Source organism: Gavia stellata, chromosome 11, assembly GCF_030936135.1.
Source record: "Gavia stellata isolate bGavSte3 chromosome 11, bGavSte3.hap2, whole genome shotgun sequence".
NCBI classification, from domain to species: domain Eukaryota; kingdom Metazoa; phylum Chordata; class Aves; order Gaviiformes; family Gaviidae; genus Gavia; species Gavia stellata.
The window spans coordinates 17,056,754-17,084,267 of record NC_082604.1 but is presented as its reverse complement, the minus strand read 5'-3'; the positions used below and the strand labels follow the sequence as shown (position 1 = coordinate 17,084,267).

At 41.5% G+C, this 27,514-nt stretch overlaps 1 protein-coding gene across 3 annotated transcripts in view; it reads left to right on the top strand.

Annotated features, from left to right (window-relative positions):
• OSTN (osteocrin) overlaps positions 1-26,038 on the top strand; it is a 52,355-nt gene extending 26,317 nt beyond the window's left edge. For 2 of the 3 annotated variants that reach the window (XM_059822776.1, XM_059822778.1), the window contains exons 2-5: positions 18,009-18,107; positions 20,916-21,133; positions 24,779-24,858; positions 25,181-26,038. In XM_059822776.1, coding sequence (XP_059678759.1) covers positions 18,009-18,107; positions 20,916-21,133; positions 24,779-24,858; positions 25,181-25,203 — 420 coding nt within the window. In that variant the 3' untranslated portion in view covers positions 25,204-26,038. Of the gene's footprint in view, positions 1-17,878; positions 17,905-18,008; positions 18,108-20,915; positions 21,134-24,778; positions 24,859-25,180 lie in introns of those variants that run through there. The other variant, XM_059822777.1, reaches the window with a different exon arrangement.
• The last annotated feature ends 1,476 nt before the right edge of the window (positions 26,039-27,514 follow it).

Here is a 27,514-nt window from a genome sequence, read left to right as displayed (position 1 = left end):
ATACCAAATAACATAATTTCAACACAGTCAAACAGCTCGTGCTCCACTTGCATGGTGATTATCCTCTCAGTTTACACAGATCTTTGCACTCCTGTGGTGCTTTAATAACATCACTTTAAAACCCTGACATTTGGGTAACTGAATACTCACAGCACCTACAGTCATTAGTCACTGTCAGCTCCAGGCTGAGGTTTCTCTGCTTTCTAACCATGTGTCTGTATGCTTAGTTTAAACTCCTTTTTCTGACACGGTATTTCCCATAGCCCCCAGAAAACAACCTGGAGAGTCTCCGGTTGGTGTGCCCGGCTGCCTGAAACCTTGAGAGCAGGCACAGGGAGAGGTTTGCAGTTCAGTGTCAAATGCTGTTCATTAGCCCTGGCTGCTCCCTGAGGGCAATGCTGGTGACATTGCATTATTTGCATGGCAGTAGAGCAAGGGACCTGTCTGAAATGGAAAAAAATCGCTGAATAATAAAAGACAGCCTTTGGTCTGAGGAGCTTACAGGACCAAGTAAGAGAAAGGAATGGAAGAAGGGCAGGGATGAGGTGATTCAGGTAGTGGTTGGGTATGATAAATGCCTTGAAGAAGGGTCTGATTTTTCTCTCCATTCAGTCTATGCAGCCAGGCTTTGGTTTAGTTTGTACTGGTGTAAATCACAGATAGCTCTACTGACTTCAGTGCAATGACAGCACTCTCTGCTATCAGGGCTATTGACTTGAGAGCAGTTATTCCACTTATAACCTGGCCAAATAGAAGCCAGTCCTGTGTCTGGGATGGGAAGACTGGGACTGGCTGGCAGCTGGCTGTGTTTTCCAGTTGTTGGCTCTCTATGTGGTCTAGTGAGAACCAAATTAATCTGTCAGTGAAATGGGCACTCCCTGCTCCTGACAGCATTGGAGGTCTCCAGGTGTTTTATAGGAGCAGGACTTAGACCAGTGGCATCGTTATGTGCCCAGTAATGTCTGTCTGCAACCAGTCCCATACCGCTCAGCAGCCTGGCATCCCCCAGCCCATGGCAAGGCACTGCCGTGGGCAGGTTTTCTCCCCCACTGGGTGAGCAGAGCCAAGGTATCCGTGGCAGTGTGCAGGGACTGTTCCTTTTTTAGTGGCAGCCTTAGCAGCCCACCTCTTTTTTTGTGTTCAAAATGTTCCTTGTGTTATTTATCATGTACTGTTATTATTTGTAATTTTATTGCAGTATTTATAAAAAAAGTCAGCCACTCCTTCCATGTTTACCTTAAGCACATCTGATGTGCAAGGCACCAAAAACCTCACAATGTCATTTTTTCCCAAAGACAACTAGGATTTGCTATGGCAAGGCTGGGCTGTGGGGAGTATAGATGCTTCAGACCCATGAAGGATCCTCTTGCGACACAAAGTCCCAATTTCTGTGACATGATGCAGTTCAGTAGCCCAGTTCCAGATCCTCTTCTGTCTGGTCAGTGGAGTTGTGCTTGATTTGGGGCTGCAAGATAGGGCTCAGAGTGCTTAGTCAGTATTATCTGCTCTGTTTCATTCCACTGGTTGGTTGGTTTTAAATATATTTTGGATGCCTAATAATTCCAATAAGAAATTTCTAAAAGAACACCAGAAAAGCCATCCACAGTATTTAAATCACTATGTTAATGCAACTGAGCTCATGCGGCTAAGAGATTGCAAATCATTTTCAGATGCCGTCAGCATCTTTTTTTTGCGCTTGTCTATGTCCTCCCATGACCATTGCTTGGAGAGCCATATGCACACTCGAAGGATTTGCTTTGAGGGGAGGGCTCAAATATCAAAGTGGAAAAAAAGCATTCAAACCTAAAAGCTGACCATAAAGCCCAGCACATCATTTTCAGAAGCAGAACATTATTGTTACTCTGCTGACAAACTTCTTTTGAGGGCAGTAGCACGGTCCAGCACCATTTTAGATTTGTCTTGAAGCTGCACGTAACCAAAATAAATATATGGTTACATAAGAAACTATATTATGTTCTTGCTCCTGGCTTCCAAGTCTAATTGTAAAGTAAGCACAAATCCAGTATGTCTGCCCTTACGGAGGTAGAGGGCCAACCTCCTCCCACATGCGATCCAGTTGATTCGCACCTGGGATAAATGGGCTAACCAAGTGGAAGGAAGGTGGTTTTGTCCCTTCTTCTAAGGTCCTTGTGTAAGATGTGGTGGCCCTCTGCAGAGGTGAAGACAAGGGGACAGGTAGGAAGAGGCACTGAACAGGCTCCAGAGTACAGCCACATCTCAGGGAGGGCAGTGTGTGGGTTTTGGACATAGCTCAGCTTTGTGCGAGTAACTGAAGCCCAGAGGATTACATTGCTCACATGAGTCAATAATGATTTATACAGCTTCATTAGTATGCTAGCAGTGATGCCTATAGTTACAGTGACTTCATGCTGTGCATGATACAAGCCTGCTTTCTGCTGCGTATGACTAGGAAAAGAGTTATGAGGAGAAGCTGTGACAAACCTGCACTTTTAGAGCTAGGGTCTGAAATTTGGCAGGGGATAATTGTAATTCTTTGCCCCTGAAGGTGTTGTGAAAATATATGAATCATTGTTTATTTCCAAAGTGCTTGGACACTATAACTTCAAATGGGATAGAAAAACCCATGAAGGAATCCAGTTTGCTTCAGAGCAGAGATCCTCATGAAAATACTTACGAAAGACAAACATTGGCCTGCAGCAGGGAAGGATCTGGCCATGTGGCTGGCATGATGCAGAGAAGGACGAAGAAACACACAGCAACAATAAGCAGGCAGTGTTAGGACCTTGAGTTTTCTGAAGTTGGCAGTCTCTCAGCTTCAATCAAGCACAAATTGTTCAGTTCCATGCAGAAGGGACTGGATAATGTTCACTGCCCTGCATTCCCTATAGGAACAAAACCAGGGGTTCCTCCTGGCTTCTTGGCTAGACTAGGATACAGCAGCCACAGAAGGAAAAGAAGCCGGTAAGATCAAAGCGCATTTTCCATGTCATTATGTTCTGAAGAGGACTTTATAGCCCCTGGCTATAGGATACTGTACAGTGTTCAATATTCTGTCTCAGTTTCTAGACCTGTAGTGTAGCAGAATAATGTGTGTGTATGTATGTGTGTGTAAGCTCCTAAAGAAAGAACACTGCAGCAAGAAGGTAAATTAAATAAAATCTGAGGCACCTGGGCAGCAGGACAGTGACTGCTATAAAAGCCCACATGGAAGTAAATGTTGCAATATGAGCAGCCACATGTTGACAGAGGATGATAAGATAATTGCCTATGAAGAACAAATAAAAATGACACTTACCTCAGACAACCAAAGTTTGAAATCTCTTTACAAAAGAGGCCAGTAGCATCAACGCTGTGGACAGTAAGGCCCAGAGAGCTGAAGCCAAGGTCATCTAGTCAAGGCAGAAGTAAAGCTGGGACTAACCCCATGCACCAACACAGGCTGAGAGCTGAGTATCTGGAAAGCAGCTTTTAGAAAAGACCTGAGGGTCCCTGGCAGATGAGTTGACCATGAGCCAGCAGTGCCCTTGCAGCAAAGAAGACCAACAGCATCCCAGGCTGTGTTACTGTGTGCACACATCTGGAGTGCTGGGCTCCCCAGTAGAAGAGAGGCGTGGACATACTGGAAAGGCCACAGAGGTAATTAAGGGCTTGGAGCATCTGGCATATATGAGGACAGGGTGTGAGAGCTGGGATTGTATAGCAGGGGCAATCTTATCAAGACATATCAATACCTGATGGGGGAGTAAAGATGACAGAGCCAGGCTCTCTTCAACGCTGCCCAGTAAAAGTACAAGAGGCAATTGGCACAAACTGAATACAGGAAATTCCATTTAAACATCAGAAAAAAAAAAATCATTTAACAGTGGCAGTGGCTGAACAATGAACAGGCTGCCTAGAGAGGATGTGGAGTCTCCATCCTTGGAGGTATTCAAAACTTGACTGCGCCCAGTCCTGACTAAGCTGCTTTAGTTGACCCCACTTTGAGCAGGGCTGTTGGACTAGGCAATCTCTGGAGGGCCCTTCCAACCTCAACTGTGTTGTGATTCTATAACAGAATACAGGTCTCCTGAATCCCAGGGCAATGTTCACAATGAAATGGTTACTGGGATTCTAGACAGCTGCTCTTTTTTGATTAAATGTTGCCAACAGAAATGTATGTTCAGGTATGGGGCTGCACATGCGCAGATGGTCTGTGCATATGTGTGGATACCTGGAGAATTCCTCCATACGCAGGCAAGCCAGCGCATCTGGCCAGCCTGCCAGAAGAAAATGTGAAAAATTGCTGAATTCCACCTAGACAGAATTTCCAGCTGGAAAAAAGAGGACGTGTCTGGGGAAACCTGGCCATGAGCTATTCTTGCCTCCAGGATCTTGCACTAAGTCTCTGCACAGAACAGTTTCTCCTTAAATAAATACTCACCTATTCAAACAAGGTCTTTGTACACCAGAAACAGTACATTCATCACTTGATTATATGGTGGGTTACTTGCTGTTCGTCACTCTTTATATTCTTCCCTTGAAAACTTCTTAGCTATTCCAGACAAGGGAAAGAAATGAGAGTATGTAGTTGTGTTTATACATAAAGGCTTGCTGCTTCTGTCACACCAACAAATCCAGCTTGTGTGGGCACAATTCATTCGTACCGTTGTGCCACTGGTTTAGTTTATGCTTGAGAAAATTGAGCTGTAACAAAAGAGATTTTAGTCTGGGGGTTATTTTTACTGCTTTTTATTATAGCTGTGTCATACAGCTATCTATCTATCTACGTGTTTCACTCCTCTCCACAGTGCCATGACTGCAAAATACATGAACACAAAATGCTGCAAGTTGGGTGACCTCCCAGGTAAGAGAAGGAAGGAATAATCGAGGAGCTGACAATCAGTGCTCGGTAATTTGTTCCTGTAACGGTACATGGATCTACTCTAATCAGCAAATACCTTCCTCCTGCTGCATACAGAAGTGCTGGGTCTGTCAGATAACTCATTTGCAGCAAACCCAACTCAGCTCTGCCCGCAATGTGGCCACCTCTAGAGGGCGGTGATTGACTGATTAATGTTTGTGCCGTCATTTAAGATGATTCCTGATTTATCCTGGATTAATCCAGTTGCGATGCTGCAGCTGTTTAGCAAACTACAGCTTCACTGCAGAAAGATGCAGTGAGTCTGACAAGGAAAGGTCTCTGGTCCAGTTGAAATGATAGAGGAAACGTGGCCAACTACTGTAGCAGAATTTGGCCCGAGCCTTAGGATGAATTTACAAACTGTCATGAGATCTTTAATTCTTAGAAATACCAGAGACCTTGATTTCTAGTACAGCATTTGTTTGTGAGGTCCGTTGCAGGAACTGACTATAAGTACATTGAAACCAGAGCAAAACAGGGAAGGCAATCAGATCAGCCAGCATCAATTGCTCTAAACTCCCAGGTTTACACTAACAGCTTTCTCCCCTTGGCTTCCAGCACAGAATGGTCCTGCTGTGCAAGCCACCATCCCAGGGAGGGGCTTGCTAGGAATGGGGGGGCAGTACCGGCCTTATTAACATCATTTGGTGCAGGAATTGCTTCCAGGGAGAAACAGGTGCCCAGCCCCACATTTTGCATGGCTTCAGCTTCCTCTACCTGCATGTCAGGTAAGAAACTAGTGGCCACATTTCCTGCAGCATCCTGTGATGTTGTGATGGTCCACATGTGGCCCTGTCCAGCTCCCACACCACTGGTTTCTGTCTGAAGAATATCACTCACCTTCCCCCTTTCCCCCAGACCGTTGTCATCATTTTGCTGCTTAGCTGCTTTCTTTAATTCTTCTGTATCCTTTCTCTGGCTGTCAATGAACAAAATTCCACCTTACTTCTCATCTCTGCACAGAAAATGGTGATGAGTTGTGTGAAAAAAAGTGTGATGTCAGGACACAGTTTCAGGACAAACATATTTTTTCTTCTTGTGAGCATGTCTTTGAATTTAAGCTGCTGCTGTGCATTCAGTGCTGTGCTACGTTGCCACATTTGTAATTAGCTCTGGAGCTGAAGTTATGTGCTCTGCAGCCAAGATGCACACTTTGCTGCTCTGTGCTTTGTGCACCATGCTACAAGGGTTCATGGGTCAAAAAGAGTTTATTTCAGCAACAGGTGATATCAGCACACATGTTTTTGGCAAGGGAGGCAGTGTGAAAACATCAGCACCGCTCCCTCTCTTTCCCTCTTTTTTAGCACAGAAAGATGGGGCTGGATCTCAGTTTGTCATCTTTATATTTAGCATTGACTCCAAGTAGCATAGCTAGTGGGGATGGAAACACACTCTACTGATTTTCATTTCTGTGTTGCCAGTTTGAATTAGGACCAGGCTGATATTGGCCCAGAATTATTACTATTTGCTTAGTACTTTAAGACCTCTTTGTATGGTTTTGTTGCCTCTCATCCACTAGCCTGTGGACCACTGTGTCCATAGCACAAAAAGCCCTGTCACTCTTCTTGGCCATCTTCACTTCTCACAGCCATCTTGGGCTGGGAGCCAATGGCATGGGCACAAAAGATGAACTATCTTTTTTATTTCCAAACACATCCTTCTGCATCATAGCATGACTGTTACAGAAAAAGCTTGCATTTCAATAAACTCTCCTTGTTTGGGACTTTTGCTTTGTTTTGTGAATGCTTTTTATGGATTCTCAGATGTCATGACCCAGCTCCTATCACAAGCACTTAATTCTAGCACAAAGGACTTTTTAAAAGTACATATATAGAAACTGCTAGCAGGAAGCCTAACATTCCTGAAGAATGTTACTGACTTCAGTTTTGAACGCTACCTTCACTTTGTGGGTTTTGCTTCTCAAAATCTATCTAGCTGCAAGGAGTCATCTTAAATGGAAGTGACACAGCAAAAGCTACTTTGATAGCTTGCAGATTTAAAAAAGCTGTCTTAACATAGTTTTTCCTTCCAAGGTAGAAGGTACCTTTAATTGGAAAACATGCGTGCACATTGTTAATGCAGAGTCTCTTTTCCATATTTCTGTTTTACAGTGAGTCATCTGCTCTCTGGCTCTGTACATCTACGTGAAAATAGGTGGGAATCAGCTTGGTTTCTGAAATTCCCTCTTATATATTGACTGAAAATCTGTGGTGGTTATTTTAAAATGTTTCCTCTTCTCTAGCCAAGATACGAACATTAAGTACAACAAAAGTAACATTGGATGTTCTCCCTGCACCGGTGATGTAGCTAGAAAATGCTAGATGTTTGGTTAATCTGATGGAATGCTAATCCACTTTCAGACTGGTGTCAGAATTTGGCCAATTTTATCAGAAGAGTTTATTGTCTCAAGAAATAAAAATAGATTGAAGGCACCATAATTTGCAATATCTCAGTTGTTTATCTCAGAGCCATATGAATCAGTATCAGCTGAGCACCTGACTTGTAGAGATCAGCTCTTTATAAAAAAAAAAAAATCATAGTTTTCATTTGAAAATAAAAACTTATTGGATTATTTCTTAGAATTTTGGGGCAAACCTTTCAAAACTGGAAAAAAATTTCCACTTTTTCTAACTTCAGTATTGTCCTTATTTCCCATACTAAACCCAGAACTAGGCTACTTCTAATGACACACTCACTCTTTAATGAAACTGTGAATAATCCTAGCAATCAGATTGTATCAAGACACATGCCTTTACTCCATGCCAGCTCAATCAAAAATTCCTGAGGATAGGTCTACCGCTTTGGCCATAATGCCTTCTGGACCCAGCACTATTCATGTTGATTTGTAAATGACAAATGTGTGACCTTGTGTGAGGAATTGGTGATGAATGGAAAGGGTGTCATAATTTAAAGGTAGAGTTCCCACAGAACAACTTAATGACAGAAGGGGGAGACTTCTGTGGCTTAGACCACAGTGATCAGACAGTACTGGTACATGTTTTAGTGGGAGCAGAAAAAGATTAAAAGTATGATACAGCAAAACAAGCAAGCATGTGTCACCGTATTCACATGTCATTACTAAGATTTTAAAGACAAGGTTTGACAAACACAAATATAGTTTCCACAGGCAAGGCTGATGAAGAGCAAGATTGCTCAACGTGTACACAACTGAACCCTTGCTAACTCCTGCTTACTGAATAAGAACTTGACTACTAAAGGAATTAAGGAAAACATTGAGCCAGCTCAACTGATTTGCAAACCAGTGTTGAAAGAATTACAGAAAATACTTGCAAGAGCATGAGGGCAGCAGGGAGGCAAGTTTGTCTTTCTCTTGGATGGTAACAAAAAGAGCTTCATGTCTTGCGTCCTTATCTCCTCCAATATCTTTGGTTTTGTCTTCATAGTTGAGAAAATCACATCATGCTTGTTTATTCATTTATGGTTAAGACAATAAAGATTCATTCCAAACTCCTGGGCCTGACTTAATTATACTGTAAGTATAATTAAACCACAGTAGCATTGAGGATGTCTGTTCCTTGGGCACTCTGCCAGCTAAGTAACCACCATATACCTTTTTCATTATCTGGGAAGCTTCCTTATCAGCCTTCTTCAGAAGGTGTCAAAAAGGTATCTGTAAGTTGTTGCTAAATCTAAGTCAATTTAGAGCAGGAAATTAAATGTTAACATTCTTTTTTTTTTTTTTTAAAAACCACTATGTACTGGTAACATATGTCCTATTCTAAGGTCAGTAGCAGCCCATGAAGATGGCTAATTACTCAGATTTGAGTCTTTTGCACCTAGTCAGAGATGATGATAATTTGATAGTTGTATGTATCAGCATCCATTTCGGAAATCTTTTAGATTGTATGCTTTTGTAGGAAAAGCACAGTGATAAATTTATTCTGAAATAGAAAAAGTGTGTATGACTTATCTAAAAGGAAGAGCTACAACCTCACAGTAGGTGCAGGTGGTACAAAAGTGGCTGGAGCTTTGTTATAGGATCACCGATCAGTGGAGGGCCTAAAAGCAAATTTTAGTACCAGCTCTTAGACATCCTCTTAGTGTCAAAGGAGACGACAATATGGCTGTGTTTCTCCTCCTGCTTTTTCTGCAGCCCACCATCCCACTCACCCTTGTGAGGTGCTAAGTTCCATCTGGCTGAGTCTCGGCCATCCTTCAGGCTTCACCCTGTGCTGGGAAATACTGAAATGCCTACGTTACAAGCATTCAGTTGGCTGTTGTCAACTTACTCACAGTGGCACAGCCCATGCCTCCTACCAGCCTCATCAACACCAAAAGTGGTGGCAGAATGGAGCCCTACAGAGGTCCTGCTTTAAAGAGCTTGAGATAGGACCTATAAAAACTCTCAATGGGAGTAAATGCCTGCGAGTGCCACCTTGTGTCTTTCCAACAGAAAAAAAAAGAAAGAAACTGAGTGCCTAGGACTGCAGTAGCTGGTCAGTAACACCTCGTGGTTGCATATAGCAAAGGTGCCCCATAAATCTAATAATACCTTGTGGTTAGATCATGGTTATCTTTTTCCGGACATCCTGCTCACATGTTTTATACACATCGGTCAAGTACTGCTATGTCCTTGGACTTCCAGCAAGAAGCCTCCATATAAATGCAGGTAGCACTATAAACCGGAGCACAGTTCCAGTTCTCTTCTAGTGGCAGCGTTTTGAGCTGTGTTTCACCAGTCTGGCATTGTTTGGCTCTGCCCTTTTGGTTCTGCTGCAGCTGTAGTACCCACAGAGCCCATTTGGACCTCTGCAGCTGCCATCACTGTTCTGTTATGCCCTGCAGTGGAAAACAGTCCCAACCTGTCTCCTCCAGCCTGACGTTGGTGTGGGTGCTCATGTGGCTAATGCATATTTTTGCAGCACTACGCTAGACCATGCTCACATATCTGCCTGTACGGAGAGATGCTATAGAAATACTTGCTTTGCCTCTCCTTGTTCTCTGGGGCTGTACATTTGTGTTGTGATCATGATCAAAACCAGCCTCTCATTCTCCATTGACTTTTTTTTTTTCTCCCCCTGATACCTCAGTCTGGGAGCGTGGCAAAATGATGCTTTGCAATGAACTGTCCTGATGTGGCGCTTTATGTCAGCTCTGCAAAGTTCTGCAGGCATCTTCATCTGGGAAATGAGCTGTGTTACAATATGATTAAACTCCTGTCTTTCTCTCATCACTCTGATCAAGACAGATGATGAAATCAAAGCTTTTGCTCCCTGACTGCCAAATTTTTGCTACCTATTGCAAAGCTGCTTTTGAAATTTCCTTTTACTATCTGTTGCTTGTAGGAAGAGCTTTTGGCAAGTCAGAGTAAAAATTATTTTGAAAGTACTGTGCCTATCTGTTTAGAGAATAAAGTCACTATGAATTAACTGTTAAGGAGTCTGCATAGGTTGGAATTTTAAACCCCAAAACAGGTCTACTATTGCTGTGTGAATCAACTAAAAACTGTGATTAAAAAAAGGGGCAAAAGAGAAGATAGACTTATTCTAGTGAGGCAAACAGGGAAAGAGATAGGTCCTCTGGTACTGCCTAGGGAAAATAGGCAGCTTCATAGCTCACGCTTTACAATCATTTCAAGAACTGGAATGAAGTGTCTGAAAGGCTTAAGTTCTTGTGACTTGCTTTACAAAACACAGTCCTTTCCTAATGCTGATCTTACAATAGTGTTGGTCTACTAAAAATGCACTAACTAATTTCTTCCTGAATTTAATGCAGTCCTTCTAAAGTTATTCCTGTTGTCCCTGAGAAATAAAGTTAAAAAAAAATAATTCAGGACAACAGGTTTCTGTACTGCAGTTTGCAAAAGTGAGAGGTTAGAGGAATGGTGATGCTGCTGAAAATCTTTCCACTCCCATGGCTGTTCGAATCTTGAAAGAAAAAAAGAAAAAAAACAACAACAAAAACCTAGACCTTTAATTATAACCTAATCATCTTGATCAGAGCAATAAATATAACAAATGTGAGGCAAGTATGTGTGTGAGAGTGCAGGACAGAGAAAGGTTTAGGGCAAGGATCAGTGGAAAATCTTTAGAAATGATGTAAGAGAAAGCAAAGGCAGGGATTGGAGTTTGTAGCCTACAGCAGAGACTATAAAAACTCTGAAAGAAAGCTGAACATTAGGGATAAGTTAGGGGAAAGAACATAGCAGGACCATTAAGGTTGGAGTTGCTTCTACCCAATGCAAGGTAAGAGGAGTGTGGACAGAGATGGGTTGGGGATGTTTTGTGTCTTCTGCTCTGTTTACAGAAGCTTTTTTCCCTTCTGTGCTTTCTGCCTTTTAATTTTTTTCAAGTTTTTTGTATTAACAGGCATGCACAAGGTATACACATGCCCTTGTCTGATGGGAAAAGCACAGCTTCTTTTTCCAGTTTGAGATTAAGAAAACAAGATGCCTATCACATAGTGGTTTTGGTACTAAACCTGAACTAATAATATTCAGTGGAAATTTATTTCCTTCAATTAATCAGCTAATATTTAAACAAGATATGTCAGTGCATTTTACAACAGTGACTAGTTACTTTCATGCTTCTGTAGTGCTTTGCAGTAAGCTGCTGTCTGTTCATATTGTTATGGATTTTCTTCTGTATATGTTATTGTCAAATGCATATTACTTCTTAAAATAAGCTGAAGAGCTATGACAGAATAGTTCCTTTGCATTACTAAATACCACATGTGATAGACAAGTTTGCTGCATGTAGTATGTTGTAAAACACAAGATAAATGATTTAGGAAAAGTCTTTAATTTATGGATCTGCAAAAGGGTCGTCTTATATCCCATATTAGATAAATGTTGATCCAGATTCTGCCACATTCGTGCAATAATAGAATAACCCTGCAAAAAAATTCCTACACTAACAGAGTAATTATCATTATCCAGTGATCTGATTACTTCAGCTTCGTACCACTGTAAATAAGGCAGACTTTGATTCAGTGATAGTCATTGTAATTTCTCCATCCTGGCTTCAAAACTATTTTACTGTTTCTTTTTGCCTCCCAGACTGGAGTTGTACAAGTAAATACATGTGGATAACTTTTGGTTTAGATGTCCAGAGGCTACAGTAAAGATCAGAATCCACTAATTTTTGAAGCACAAGCACACAGTGCCTTTAGTTTTCCTTACCTGGCTTTTCAGTTTGGAATGACCGTCCTCTTATGGGGAGTGCAGAGCTGAAAGCTGAGGAATTGCGGGGACATTTTGTGCTCCTGCCCACTGATTCACTCAGGAAGCCTGGGGCAAATTATTATATTTATCTGTCTCTGCTCACCTGTATTCAAAATGCAGCTCAGCCTACTTTTCTTGTAAAATACTTTGACTATCATGAGGAATAACAGCCAAAAAAACCCAAAAAACAACCCAACCAACCCCAAACCAAGCAAATCTATGGCGTAAATGATGGGAAAACTGCAAAATGTATCTGGCTGGACCTGGTATTCTTCAGTATCTATAAATACCTGCCACACTAATTTCAGCAGATTAGAGCTTCATTTTCACTCTTTGAATGAATGATAAGCGTACCTCTCTGGGCTTCTTACATGGCAAATTAAAAACTTGAACCATAAGTTGTAAGAACTCTCTTGATTGACCCTGACAAAGATTGCAAGTGATTGCAGCTTTCCTTTTCAACCCAGAGAAACAGATTACTCTCTAATTTCCATTTGTAATGCATCTTCACCACGCAATTGACTTTTCTTCTTCAGCTAATATCCTTGATCAGAACATTTAAAAGTGTATATCCAGTAAATCAGCATCAGTGTTTGATTCTCTTGTTAAGAAATTCCAATGTCATTATTGTCTCTTAAGAGCTTATCTTGAAGGCATATCTTGAAGGTTATTTTTACGAGACTTTGAATGGCCTTTGTCTTTGTATTGATAACATATTCTGATAATATACTCTTCATACCAGGTATGAAGAACTTCCATTTATCACTCCAGTGCTGTAAGGAAAGGAGATGATTTTTCTGAATATAGAAAAACAAAATATGTTTTTTTATTTTTATTGATAGAAGGGTTTCTTATTTTTACTTCAAATGCTGAAGATGGCACTCTAACAACGAACAGATTTTAGTTCTCATGCTAAAGATGAAGTAAGAAAGCTAAGTGTGAAGTTCTTAGAAACGTTAAGAAAAGTTGGCATCTTCAGTCAGTACATATATAAATAGTGTAGGGTTGAGAGTTTGTTGGCAATGAAGAATAGTCTAATAATGTTTTGTTTTCCATTGTGCATACTAACAATACTGTAGTTCACTCAGTTATCTCACTTAGGAAAGGTGGAAATAGGTTCTTCCCATTAAGAGATATTTTCTTACACTTCATAGCATCCTTCTTTTTTAATCTAGCCTTCTAGATGGGTTTTATGACTTCTGTTTGTGTCTCCTGCTTCATGGTCTCCTACTTTTATAGTATTGATGTAAGTTTGGGGTTTTTAATTTCTAAAATCTTTTGCTAAAAATGGATTTATTACACAGTGTAGTCAGTTTTGCAAGATGTCCGACTTGTCTCCTTCCTGCCCATTCTAAGGAAAAGTGTCCTCATTTGTTCTGCATGGCCATCTGGTTTCATGCTCTCGATTCAAAAGAAGAGATGAGGACCATGACTGACTGGTCTTCCACAAGTGTTTGTCCACCTTTGTCAGTTAATTTTTTCCTGATTCACGCTTGTGTCTGTTAAGCAAATGTACCCCAGCAAGGCTGTGTTCATTTGTACACTTTCCGTACACAGCATGGGAACCAGAGGGCCACATTTTCAGCTTTTCTTCATACAGACTGTGCAATTCCTGTGCTGCTCCCAAAAATGTTATGTCTTCCATGGCAGGGTCAGTGCAGAGTCTAGTCAAGCTCTGCGGGGACTAAGCCATCGCTGAATCTGTTTTATCTGAATACAGATGGTAGGAACAGTTGTATAATTGAGCATCCTCTGACTACATCTGCATCTAACAAAAACACAGCTATCAATAACTGAGTCAGCATTTACAATAGATACTTCAGTAAAATACAGGTAAAGATGACTATCATGGTGATATGAAAACACGTCAAGACCAAACACTGGCAATCGTATTGTTACAGTGAATGCAATTACTGAAATGAAGACTTTGAAAAGCAATGACTAATCCAAAGTGCCTTCTTGAGAAACCTTTAAGGAATTTGATTTTCAGAAAGTAGAACATCCTTGGCCTTGAAATAGTGTAAGACAAAATGTTTCATTTGGATCACAGAAATACCTAGACATTATCTGAAAATCACTAGTCTTACATGTCTTGCATAAGTTCATGAATTTAAGTTCTCTCCAGTTACATCAGATGAAACCTACCTGCATCTATTTATCTAAATAGTCAGGAAACTGAAAATAGAGGAAAATTTACATTGTAGAGGTTGACAGTGTCTGTACCATATATCTATAAAATATATGACATTGTTTAAAAATCTACACCTACTCCAGGAAACACATTATTAATAACGTAAAGTGCCTGACACCGCTTACATTTCATTTTGCCACAAAGTCTCATGCTTCAATGTCTTGCTTCGGTATCTTTTTAGAAAGCAGTATGTAAGAAGTGCTCCATATCTCATCTGTGGGATGAGAGCAAAAACACCACTCTAACCTATTTTTGGACTCTGCTTTTTTTTCTGAGGGTGGGATTTGTTTTGATTTTCTCTCTTTTCTTTGATATTTACATGACTAGAAAATTACACTTGAGATGTACACAGTCCCTTAGGAGTTTCTGAAATCACTAGGACTGCTGGTATAGGCATATTTTTGGCTTTGTGGTAATGAATATGCTCAGAGGATCCATCCTACAACTTTTAAAAGTAGGGCAAATTTGCTTCAGCAAGAGCAGACTTATTCTTGGAGCTTCACACAAGCTATTTGTAAATTGTTCTTTTGGTAAGATACTCATCCATCATAATTTTGTTGGCCATAAGGTAGATTCCCATCAGACATCCAATCCAAGGCTAGCTAGGCCAATGTTAGGACTCAGTGGTACATTTGATTAAGATAGGTAGCAGCACTTCATTTTCTATTTTGTGGCTTTGGAGCAGCAACAAAATCCATCAGTAACTGGCTTGCAGATACAGCTGTGATTTCCTCCAGCTGTTTGGAATCTGCATGATATGAGAGATCCTCATGGCTAACAGGTGATGGAGGCTCACCAGTACCTTCCCAGTGCTCATATAGCAGAAGGACTGGAGTCTGAATGGGCACTTCCCAATGCTTATGGGACAGTTGTGCCTTGGCTCTGCATCAGGTCAGTTTGGGAGCATACAGCATAAAACCTCAAGGGCTTCTGGGTTCAGCCACAATGTGCTCATTGCAAGAGCAAGGTCCTCATTTGCAGGTGATCTTGGGCAAGTCCCGTGTTGGTATTGCAACAACAAGGAGAGCATAGTCATCAATATATAGTGACAGCCAAAGTGAAAGATTACAGTGCAAGGCATGATGTCTTGCCTCAGTTCTCTTGCAGGCCAGCAAGAAAAATAAAGCTCTTGTGATTTATATTTGCGGAGTAATCTCCACAGTAATGTGAAATATGATAGCTCAAATGGGCAAGAACAATGGCAGCTGTTACCATTTTTGACAGACAGTGGGTTTGGAGCTTGGTGATGAATTGCATGCTGTCTGGGGTTTGTTCAGCCCACTTATCTTCAGGATGTCATTTTGTTTTTTGGTTTTTTCTTTAAAAGAAAAACATCTTTTAAGTCCTTTGGTTTGATGTTGGAGACTTAACAGTTTCTGTTTGGTGAAGAATTTTGTTTTCTTGTGATCTTTTCTTGGAAAATGGCCTTGCACAGATTCCTAAGAAAAAGTTTTGAATGTTTATCCTACTTTGATAAGGTAGAGTAATGTTCTCTCTTTTATCTTTAATTTTATTTTAATTGGACTTGCAACAAAGATACCTAATTATATGAGGAATTTTAGTTTTGACACATTTCAACCTAAAATATCACTAAAACACATAAATATGTCTGAATTTCAGACTTGCAATTACATTTAGTGAAGGGTAACCCATATTTTATGCCAGACAACACCAGACCAGACCCTGAGATACTAAAGACATGGACTTATACCCCAATCCCTTGACCTATCTCTGTGAAATTGGTGGTGAAGAGTTTTCCAGAAGGAGGATGGAAATTCAATACAAGTGAGAAGCGTGCGTCTTGCAAAGGCCTGCGTGGTTGTCAGAGCTTTGGTTGTTCTCCTTCAGTAACCACTGTCAAGCCTCACTTTAGCTCTCTCTTGGAATGGGTCAAGGTAAAATGTGGATGGGGTGAAGCAATAACCAGTGCATGGCTGGGAAAGCCCCTTTTGGCACGAGGGCTCTGCTTACCCAATTGCAACAGATGAGCTCAAGGAAAAAAAAAAAAGGCGACAACTCTTTTTCATAAATAAGATCCTATGATATGGCTGAAGGTGGAAAGCTAAGTCCCAGACTGGCAGAAGACAGTGGGATTTTAATTATGTTTTATCATCCTCATTGCACCCTTAGTTTTGCAAATGCTTTTCTAGCGTTAAACTGCTCCACTAGAACGAACCTTCTTCTTTCTCCCTCCTTGGTCACAACACCGTGTGAAACTCAGCACAACGGGATCTTGCTGGACTTAGTTTTACTCCCTTTTAAACCAGTGACATTGCATCTTAGCTGCTAATTTCTATGGGAACTAGAGCCAAGCTTTAAGTCCTTACAATTTCCTCTGCTTCTAATTTCACTGGCGTCGAGTTCTGACCAGTTAATCAAATGTCTTTTGTGTTGCAGGTGCCTTAATGTTTATTTTGATTAGTGTACCAGTTGCTATTTTTAGCTCTTTGGTCTTTGGGTTGAACAAATACCAGCACAGACCTTAAACCATAATAAACATGTGTTTTTAACCTTGCCATTTATTTTTATGTCTCTGTATCCGAATAATCAGGATGTGGTTACCTGTGAAAGTAGTAGACTGCTACTTCAAATTTCAATGCACACCCACATACAAAAATATACATTGTAGAGGGTTACAGCTTTAAAAACACCAGGGCAGACCCTTGTCTGACTTTAATGGCTGTTGCCATCGGACTGAGAGACAGTGGTACCACCTGGCTTACTGCTTTGTCTTTGCCCTTTGATTCCAGTGAACTTAGTCTGCTTCACCCCTACAGAATAATCAGCAGCTTTCTTCCTCACTGCTGATCCCTCATTGACAATATAAAAAAAAAATACATATAATGGGGTAACCAAATAACAGAAGCACATGTAAAATGTATTGAAAAAGCCAAGCAAGAAACCGAGTTTCAAGAAACAACATTACAAATGTTGTATCTTTACTTTTGACAATTGGACTCCAAACACTTTTGTGGCTTTTCTCTTTTGTAATGTGGGAAAAAGTACAAAGCCAGATGGTTTTTACCATGTGTTTTCTGCCTGGTCTAATGGGAAATTTTCTATGCAGAGGATAAAACAACTATTGTACATCATAGAAATGTATTTATACATCCTTTCTATTTCTGCTTTTGCCAAGTGGAGAGTCAGCAAAGAATGGCAGAATCAGGCTTAAATTATACTCTGGGGCAAGACCTGGAGGCAGAGCAATCAGCAAATTAGCAGATACCTTTGGCACTAGAGGCCCCAGCCTGGTTCTTATTAACATCAGCTGAAATATTCCCACCTGGGTGAGTTGGAGGCACGTAAGGTTTTAAGAGCTGGATCCAAACAAGGGCTTAAACAATGTAGCCTAAACCCACAGCCAAAGAAACTCCTGCAGGACACAGCTTCCTGATCCTGAGCCTCCCCAAACTTGACCCTCTCTGCGTTATTTAAAGGCTCTGTAGGCATCTGCAGTTCTGCAGCTGTGGCACATGGTCAGAACGCCATCCATGTGAGCGATGGATTCCCATGTTAAGACTTTTGCAGGTGTGGGAACTAGATAACTTTATTCCAGGATCCCAAGAAGATCCTGGAAGTTGTGGCTACCATTAACTCATGTTGAGGACTGGTGAAATGCAGCCTTGCTTTCAACATGCTGCTGGGGAGGTATGTGATTTCTGTAACACTTCTTAAAGACCTTTGGAGCGAGGTTCCTCTGGGAACTTGGGAATGCATCTGTGAAGCCATTAATAGATTGTTCTCCTTTGCAGATGCTGCAGTTCCAGCTGGTTGTGGTGCATTTGGCCCTTGTGATTATCCTGCTGCAGTGGCACTCTAGCTCAGTGCTCCGTGCAGAGGCAGCACTAGAGGTAGGTGAATGTTTCTGGTGGTTGTCGCATAACCCTGCTCTTCCTCTGGTTGTTCTCGGCCACGGAGTGTGGTGGTATTGACTCTGTGAGGGCAAAGCAGGAGCAGGACAACTTCCCCAGTGAAGAGAGTGATGCAAGTTGCATGGCTCTGGGAGGACAGACAGAATGAAGGCTCATTTAGATTCATGCAACCTTTCCTGAAGCACCATGGGATTTTCTGCGTGTTAAAACAATGTCCAGCAACTTTGGCTGGAGAACTTCCTGAAGAGTGGGAGGAGGGGAGAAGCAAACTCTCTAACACTGAAGGGAAGGTTTCATTCTTCTTCTTAAAGATAAATAATAGCATGAGAAGTCTGCAGCTTTCAGAACCCATAAGGAGATACCTGAGGGAAGACCACCTGCACAAAAGTTACAAATTAAAGGAGACAGAAGAGACAAGGAGAAGGAAAGAGCAAAGTAATTTGCCTAAGCTTGTGAAGGAGAGCAGCGGATGAAATGGGAGAACTGTCTCACGGTTCATCCGGTACGATATGCAGAGGTTGCACCTGAAAATACTTCTGCACTCTCTTTTTTCATGTCATCTTGAGATAAAACAGATCTGGCAGGAAAGGTATTTATGTAATGGTTTCATGCCATAAAAACATCAAGGATCGAAAAGTTTAATCAAAGTAGCACTGTTTGGCTGTAGGGTCTTTACATAGGTTTTTAAGATCAGCTCAGAGGTTAGATGCATACTGAAGAATACTGACGGATCCTTCTACCTTGCTCTCTGTCTTCAAGTGAGCATGCCCTGATCGTACAAAATAATATTTGTTATAGAAAATAGGGCTTGGGGGAACGACTCCCCACATTAGTGCTGCAGCAGCTGCTGTTCTGATGCCACAGAGACCTGGTATCCTGTCTCTATCAATGACAGATTTTTGTGAAAAGAATATAATAACAGAACATCTTCAGAGACTTCCTGATCCAGAGACTTGCGCTTGACCAGGGCATGTTTTAGCTGCTGATGGGCCTGAATTTGTCTTTGAAACAGTTTAAAATCTTCGTATCCATGACGTCCTTTTGCAATGCATTCCACTTTATCTATGTGCTGTGTTTAAAAAGTAGCTCCTTATATTTATTTTAAATCCAACATCTGGTGACTTCACTGGGTGGACTGGGGAGCTCTTTTTCTTGAGGGGAAAAATCACTAGTCTTTATTCACCTCTTTGCTGTTTGTAAGTTTATAAACACTGCACTGTACACTTGTCCCCACACTTACCTCTTTGCTTATCTGTGAAATTGTGCTTTGTTCAGTGGTTCACCATAGGAAAACTGTTGTCTACTTCTGATTATCATTTTTGCTGTCTCTTTACTTTGTACAATTCTATTGTATCCTTTTTAAGACCAAGTAAGTGAAACTGCACAATGTACTCAAGAGCAGAGACTATTTTTTACCTTCTAGTTTCAAGCATTATTGTAGATATTTATCTCCACTAACCAGAGGGGAGAGTACAGTCTTTTTTTAATGGCATAGTTTTGTTGCAAACTTCTATGGAAGTTTTATAACCCTGAAAGGGAACAGAAAGAATTGTTCAGTGCACTTGAGGCTCATAAAAAGTAAAGTCAGAGGATAATGTGAGATCCTTTACAAAAGTATTAACAGTGCTACATCATTTGCGTGATCATTGTGGTTGTGTGCTCCTCTTTATAGAAAGATCACAGTTTTATACACTCCATCACCAGTTATGCCACCCATCAGTAGTGGGAGATGTCATCACCACAACTGTGGTGTGGACCGCAGTAGATAGAAGCATATTACATCACCCATGTGATGGATTCCTTTACATTTGTACTAAACCCACTGTGTATGAATAAGAAAGATAGTGGTGTGCTTCTAAAGAGAGGTGAAAACCTGCCTTAAGGCATATAATAAAAATTTTGGTTAGAAATTTTTATCTAATTCAATGAAGATCAAATGGAGCAAGACGGCAAATGTTTCACCTGAAGAGAGAATGATTTGAGCTTGACACCTCTTTTCATACACTAGCTGCTGCCCTATCTTTTTCTGTTATTTGCAAAGCAAATATTTCACTTTGATTTAATTTCTCTCTTGATAGACCCCAGTATTCTCAGCTATTCTGTATAATGAAGTAGTCTGGTTTTGAAAAGGTGGTAAGCCTAATGTCATAACTAAGGTTCAAAATTCTGTGTTGAGTCAACATACTGTTCTTTCCTTTCCTTTCCTCCTCCCTGCATAGTGTTACTGCATAAATTCTTTGAATGTCAGTGCTGAGCAAGTTTATCTTGGGATATTTTTTGCATAACAACTAATTAATTTGTCAGCTTTGGATGGAAAATTCTGTATAAGTTTTTACTACTATTTATTAGCATTCATTTAAAAAATGAAAATCAGTTTTTGGAAAAATATCGGGATGGATATTGGAATCTAGTAATGGTGATTGCATTTTTAAAAAGGATTAAATTACCCAGCTCATGCTGTAAGTGATACTAATCACAGTGCTGAGATAGGGATAGTGGGCTGGCCTACAAAAACAGGCTTTGTGAAGTAATACATTTTGATAATTCTTGCAATAATAATGAAGGCGAGTTCAATTCTACCAAAAAAAAAAAAAACCCCAACGTTTTATGGCAAACTCCTGTGGGAGAAAAATGGCCACATTTCACAGAAGGAACTTCATTTTAAAATACTGGCCCAGGTTTAGTATCCTAGTGATTATGTACTTGTAGGACTGCTGCTGTGACACTGGTTGAAATGGTTTTTCTGCAACTTGAGCAGCAAGAAAACATCCCCCCTTTCTTTTGCAGCCTTTGGAGCCTTCTGCTGCTGTGGGCATGGGAGCACATCCCATTGCCAGCAAAGAGAAGTCAGCCACTAACCTGGCAGCCAAAGCGTTCCTTCTTGATGAGCTGGTGTCTCTGGAGAATGAGGTGACCGAGACCAAGAAGAAAAGAAGTTTCCCAGGATTCGGCTCCCCGATTGACAGGATTTCTTCGACCTCTGTGGATGCTAAAGGCAAGCAGAGGTAAATTCTTAGATGCTCCTTCCAGTGATAAAGTTGGAGGGAGGCTGTTGGTCGGTGTCCTGGATACAGATGGGTTAGCTTTGGCCACTGGCAGGTTTACTGGTTTACTGAGATGCCTCTGATCAGGGTACCGGAATCTCTACAGAAACCATTCTGGTTGCATGGTGTGTAATCCTTCAGCTGTGATCAATAATACATGCAGTAGTTCATTTATCCCCACAGCGCCATACAGCTAACAAAGAACATTCAAGCATATGCATTTGTTTATTATTTTTCTTTCCACTGATGTGAATGAACTTGGTTTAAAACTGCCTTTTTGATCATGAGATTATTTAAAGCAAAAATATGCCTGAGGTTCAAAAACAGAGGGGCAGGACTAGGTGCTCCCAAGGCTAGGGTGAAGAGAAGGTATGGTGATGTGAATGTCTTGAGTAGCAAGATGAAGAACACATCGTGAAAATGGGCAGACAGTTAATAGAATGGGCTTCAAGACCTTGATCAACTTATGATAAGCCAGGGTTTAATCAATACAGCAGTACAGCAATACATTCACAGTACACGTTTGAAGATAAGCATGTTTATAACAGGGCTAAGCAATGACGCCCGATATGGCTGAGGAGAGCCAGGGAGTTTGGGGCAAAGCTCAAGGGGCTGTTCGGTATAACTGAAAGAGCTTAACTGTCTTGTTCCTTTCTTCTGGTAACTGTCATCTTTTGGATGGAATCCCCAATGCCACGAAGTATTTAATAACGTGCTTAAAGCTTAATCTGTAAGTGGAAAGTATTCACAAGAGCCAGTCAACATTACAAGTATTTTTTTCAAACAGAGTTTTGCAATATTTTCTTGTTGTTTTTCCATTTATCCACCCAGTCTGCTACTAGGACTTTTTGACTGCAGCCAAAAGTGATAAAAAATTAAATTCTTAAAATGTTGAGTAGAACTATTCTGTTCTGTATATCTCTTCAAGAGATCAGAATCAGCTCATTCTTTGCTTGCTTTTTAGCATGTTTTCCCTTTCCAGGGGAAGAAATACAAGGTAATTTTTGAAGCTGCAGTGCCTGTTTTGCAAAAGTACATGGTATTCCCGATTTGTCTCATGCTTTTTGGGTGGAAATCTTGTTTCATTCTACATGCAGTACAAGGAAAAAAAACATGAAAAAGGGAAAATGGTGGTGAAAATCGTCCAAGTTTTCTAACAGTTTCTCTCTGAATAATGAGCTCATGCAAATGACTGACACACTGCACAAAATTCCTCCTTTCCCAGCATCATCAGCAGTTTTGCATTGAGATTATCACTTTGGGGGAGCTAATTAGCTTTTGAGTTTGGGGTTGACTCACTCACTTATTAGAACCATCTGAGCTGCCTTGATCAGTGCATTGATCATCCGATACTCCCATCAGCACAGCCACAGATCAGACGAGTGATATGGAACAGTAGAAAGGCTGCACCTTTAGGTGGAAACAGGCGGAGGCTGCTGCACTTGGAGAGGTAAAAGAGAACTGTCATGCACACAGTAGATAAAAGCCCATTCCTGTACCAGCTGACATGGTTACTTTTAGAGACCAGATAATGACTTTTGAAGTGTGAAAGCTGTTAAATAGATTTAGCCCCCTGAATTAATACAGTGTGCATAGTGCCTGGCAATGCAGCAGAAGCATTTGGAAAAAAGCAGTTCAAATACAAGTCCACTTAACAGATTGTTGTGGCACCCACCAGTTACAGGAGGGCCCAGATCCTAATCTTGCTCATCAACATCTTTTTATAAAAAGCTTTGAGAGCATGGGAAAAACATGCAAGAAGACATGAGTCTTCAGAAAATGTAGAAAGATCCATAGACAGGCGGAGAGAGGGAGACTCCGGGGATCTTAGATAAGGCTGTTTTAAAGAGAGGACATCCCTTTGTCCCTAGTAAGAGCCGAAAGAGGCACAGGCTGGTTTGGAAGAGGGAAACGGCGGGGCAGGCTGGCGAGGGAGCGGTGACTGTCCTGCTGTGGCTCGGGACGGCCGCAAGAGGGGAAACTGCGCTGCCTTTCCCCTTGGCATGAGGTTACCATTTCCTTCTCTGTTTAAATACAGAACATGACGGTGTTACAACTAATTACAACTAATGATGCAGAACCCCCCCGTCCCCATAATCCAATCTGGGAAATTAATTCCCCTTTTTATCAAATCAGGCGCAGCGTGACTCCAGCATCCCAAGCCCCCCACCAGCTTGTGCCCACACCTGGGGGAAAAGAGTGCTGTCCTTGAGGCAACAGGCTGAGGATCAGCCCTTGGCTGTCTTTCCCTTTGCTTTCCCGGTGGCGTAGTGCAACAATGCTGGATACGTAGGTGTGTGAGGAAGGGACGGTGAGGGGTGTACAAACGGCACCCCTTCATTTGCAATGTTCTGTAGCCGCTCCAGCGTGACGGCTGTGGTGCTCCTACACATGGGGTACGCTGTCAATTCCCAGTTCTTGACCTCATCTGAAAAGTAGCTAGAAAAGAGGCAGTGTGAAATGGGCTGCTGATGCTGGAATGATGCCTCTGGTCTTCAGCCCATGCCCGAGAGGTGTGAGGAAAGGAAACTGCTCAGTTGAGACCATGGACTAGACAGGTAGTCCTGGGCAGGGTGTGCAGAGCCCCCAAAGCCGCAGGCTGCGTGACCATGGCAGTGCTAGCACATAGAGTTAGACCCGAGTGCACCATAGCATGCTCTCCAGCTAGTTACTTTGTGTTTGCCAACTTACAGAACAACATTTCTTCTTATTTATGTTCCTTGACAAGGACAGATAGAGAAAAGAGTTCATCTTCCAGGGCTTCTCTTGGACCTGTATTTCACTGGCAAGTATTTCCACAGGCAGAAGTTGAGCTTATTCTCAGCTGCAGAAAATCTCACCGTTTCCACAATTAATTAAAATAAAACTTCTGATGGTGGAAAAAATGCTCAAAAATGCTGAATTAAGATGGGAAAACTTCTTTTTTATATAAAAAAACATAATAACAAAATATTCCTGTGTAGAACTTCCTTCCCACTTTCCTCATGCCCTCATTCATGAAATCATCAGGAAATGCACCATATGGAGGAAAAAAAACAAAACCAAAAAACTGCCATTTGCAATCTCATCAAAGGGTTACTACTACACAATTTTGAGAACAGTGAATTGCAGCAGACCCCATAGGAAAATCCTGCTAGGGCTCCTCTGACTTGTCCCCTCTGTTACTGTGCACTATTTTCTACCTCCTTGCTTATCTTAGCCCCAGTTGGCCCTGGAGATTTCAAAGATCCAGGCTAATGGGTCACCTGAAGTATATGATACTATGCATGAAACAATTCCCCTTTATACATGCAGTGTATCTCCTTTCTTTTACAAATAGCAGTTAACCTGCGAAGTTATTTGTTTGCTGCCAAATAAAAAGAGGGCTAGTGGATCAACATCGGCCAGTCTGTAAAACAGGTACAACTCCTGCCTATTCTTTTGTGAGACGTGTGAAGCATCTTATTTTTAAACACTCTCATCTTTGGCTGCTCCTGCACAGCTGTTCTGTCTGAACAATAAGTTGTAGTGGGATGAATGGAGGAATCAAAGATGTAGTAACATTTTGATTATTCCTATGATGTCTTTCCCCAGTTCTTTCCCTCCTTTGCTTTTTCTCCCGTGCAGGAAAGTGGTTGAGCTGCCTAAGAGACGGTTTGGAGTTCCTCTTGACCGGATTGGAGTGAGCCGTCTCAGCAACACCAAGGGTTAGCAGTTCCTGCAAGTAAGCCAAAGTACTCCGAGTGTGGGCAGGCTCAGAGAACCCCACCTCTTCTCAGTTACGTGGAGGTACTCAAGTCATGCCAGCAGGCTTGGAAAGAGTGGCTCGGGGAACGATGGCTTCTTATAACATCGATTGTGACTGTCAATTTAGCTTGAATGCCCTAAATTAGAACTTAGTACCCCACTACAAGAAAACAAGTATTCCTAATGTTTTCGTCTCCTCTCGTCACACCTTACAGTGTGTTTGTCCAAGCCTTGCATTTCTGACATGGGAAAACGTAATGTTTACTGCTTTTCTGCCCACAGGTGCTTCTGTTCTGAATGATTGATGCTGTATGGGAAACATTACAGAAATACGGAAGATGCATCACAGCATGTCTTGTCATTGACTAATGATACAACACTCAAGGAATTGACCTCCTGAAAAATCTGTTTCACGTTGCATTTTACAAATGTTGCATTTACAAATAATAACAAATTCAATTCATCAGGTCAGAATGCTCTCACGGTTGTGCACGGTGTCACTGATAGGAGGGATCAGAAAATATGTATATAGTTTAATTGCATGGCATTTATTTCTTAAACTTGCAGAAGTTCATTATCCTAGCAAGGACCGTTAGATTTTTTTGGATTGAAAATAAAACTTACAGAGATGCCAACGGCAGTCCATGAAAAGCAGACAGTTTGCTTTGCACATTTCTTTCAAGAGGGTGTTTGTTTGGTAGATGAAGGGAGGATTTAACAGTTATGGGGCAAACCTAGAATTTATTTGAACTGCTGTTCGGGAGAAGATATCTACTGACTTCACTAGGAGTTAAGTCTGAATAAGAACTGTGACAATACCTTTAGTATTTGTCCTGATGTAGTCTTTCTCTTATCTCTGCACCATATTTAGACATGTTTTCATCATATGGTAGGTCCTGAAATGTGGTGAGCCTTCTAGTTTCCTCCGCTAAGCCGATGAATACATGTCACTCCTCCCTATGCACAACATAGGATAGCATCCAAATATGAAGTCATCTACTTCCTAGGCCATCTGCATCATATGCCTTATTTTAGCTTCTTGATGTGTGCACGGGGCACGATCAGACATCCAACTCTAAAAGTTCAAGTATTTCTCACTCTGGTAAAATGTAAACATGTCCTTTCCACTTCATTTCAGAGTAAAACAGGTTATCTTAAATCCTGTTTCATGCTTTTCACTTCTTTCCGGATTATACAATATAGCTGAAAAGAGCTGTTTGCTGACATCTCAATGCTTAAGACTCCTAGCTGATGTTTTCTAAACCTCACATGCTCCTTCTTGGACTTTGGTCCATGTCAGCTAAATTCCTTGGATTGCTATTCTTGGGTATAAATCATCCTTGGCATTGCAAAAGAAGATCCATTAAGAAAGGGATTATGCAGAACTAAAAAAAAAATTGTTCTTGCCAAGCATCCTGTGTTAGGTAGAGAGTAAGGCTGGAAATAGGTGTTAATTTGTCTTCTTATGAGGCACAAAGCACCTGGCCATCAGCTAGCAAAATGGGGAAAAATACAGTCAGCTTCTCAGTCAGCTACAGGAAAGGAGATGGGAAGTCAATGAGTCTTTGAAGTTAAAGCTATTTTGGGGATTGGGACCTTGGGGCAAACTGCTCTAGCTGAGTTAGGTGATCATTCCTCCTTTGGTGGGTGAGTTGTCAGTACTTGTGTGTTAGGTGAAGCACAGCAGATGCTTTTGAGACTAAGCTCTTGTAAGTCATAGAAAGAAAGAAGGGCTCTAAGTCCATGTGTGCTTATCTTGGGTTTTTGCTCCCTGGTTTTCCCCTGGTCCCACTGCTCATTTTCTGCTTTTAAGCTTGCAGGTGAAGGCTGTGAGAACTGGATTGAGCTTAGACTGGCTGACTCGAGACAAGATTTTCTGTCCATGCTAGAAGCAAGTCTGCAAATGCAGTCCCAGACAAGCCCAGACCCTGTCCTCTGCAGTGCACTGCCACCACCTATCCTGAGCCCGCCCTGCAGTTTACTAAACAGTTATCTTCTAGCACTGTGCTCATCCGGGCAGTCTGCAGATAATCTGCTTGCAAGGTAGCCATATGTATGGGGCATAGGCAGATTATGGAAGTGATGACCTGACCAGTCATACAGCTGTCTGTCAAAAGCAGCACAGACAGAGTCATTGCGTGACGTATTTTGGGAGACCTAGATCAGAGGAATCCAATGCTAACACAGTGGCTTTGCAAAGACATTGCTGGATCATAAACGTATTTAATATTTGGCAGGTATTAGCCTGGACTTCCAAATAAAGAGGGGTTTTAAAGCCTGTAAGTTGTGGGCAGAAAAGCCCTCCACCTGAAGGGTGATGTGAAAGCAAAGCAGGACAGAGGTGTCTGCAGTGGTGTGGCTTGGAACTGGGAGCTGGAAGCTTTAGTCCTGTTTCTTGGCTCCCACCTCACTGTGTGGATTACTTAGGAGAAAACAACAGCCTTTCTGTTCCTCTGCCCCATCCACCACAGAGCACACTGGACCTCCTGTGGCTGAAAAATCTTTAAAATCCATAAATTGGCAGGTGCTGTTTAAAATATGATGATGTCTGAAAGGCTGAACACTACAATTTGTTTTCGTAGGCAATATTGGATAGCTTCAGCCATTTTGCATAGC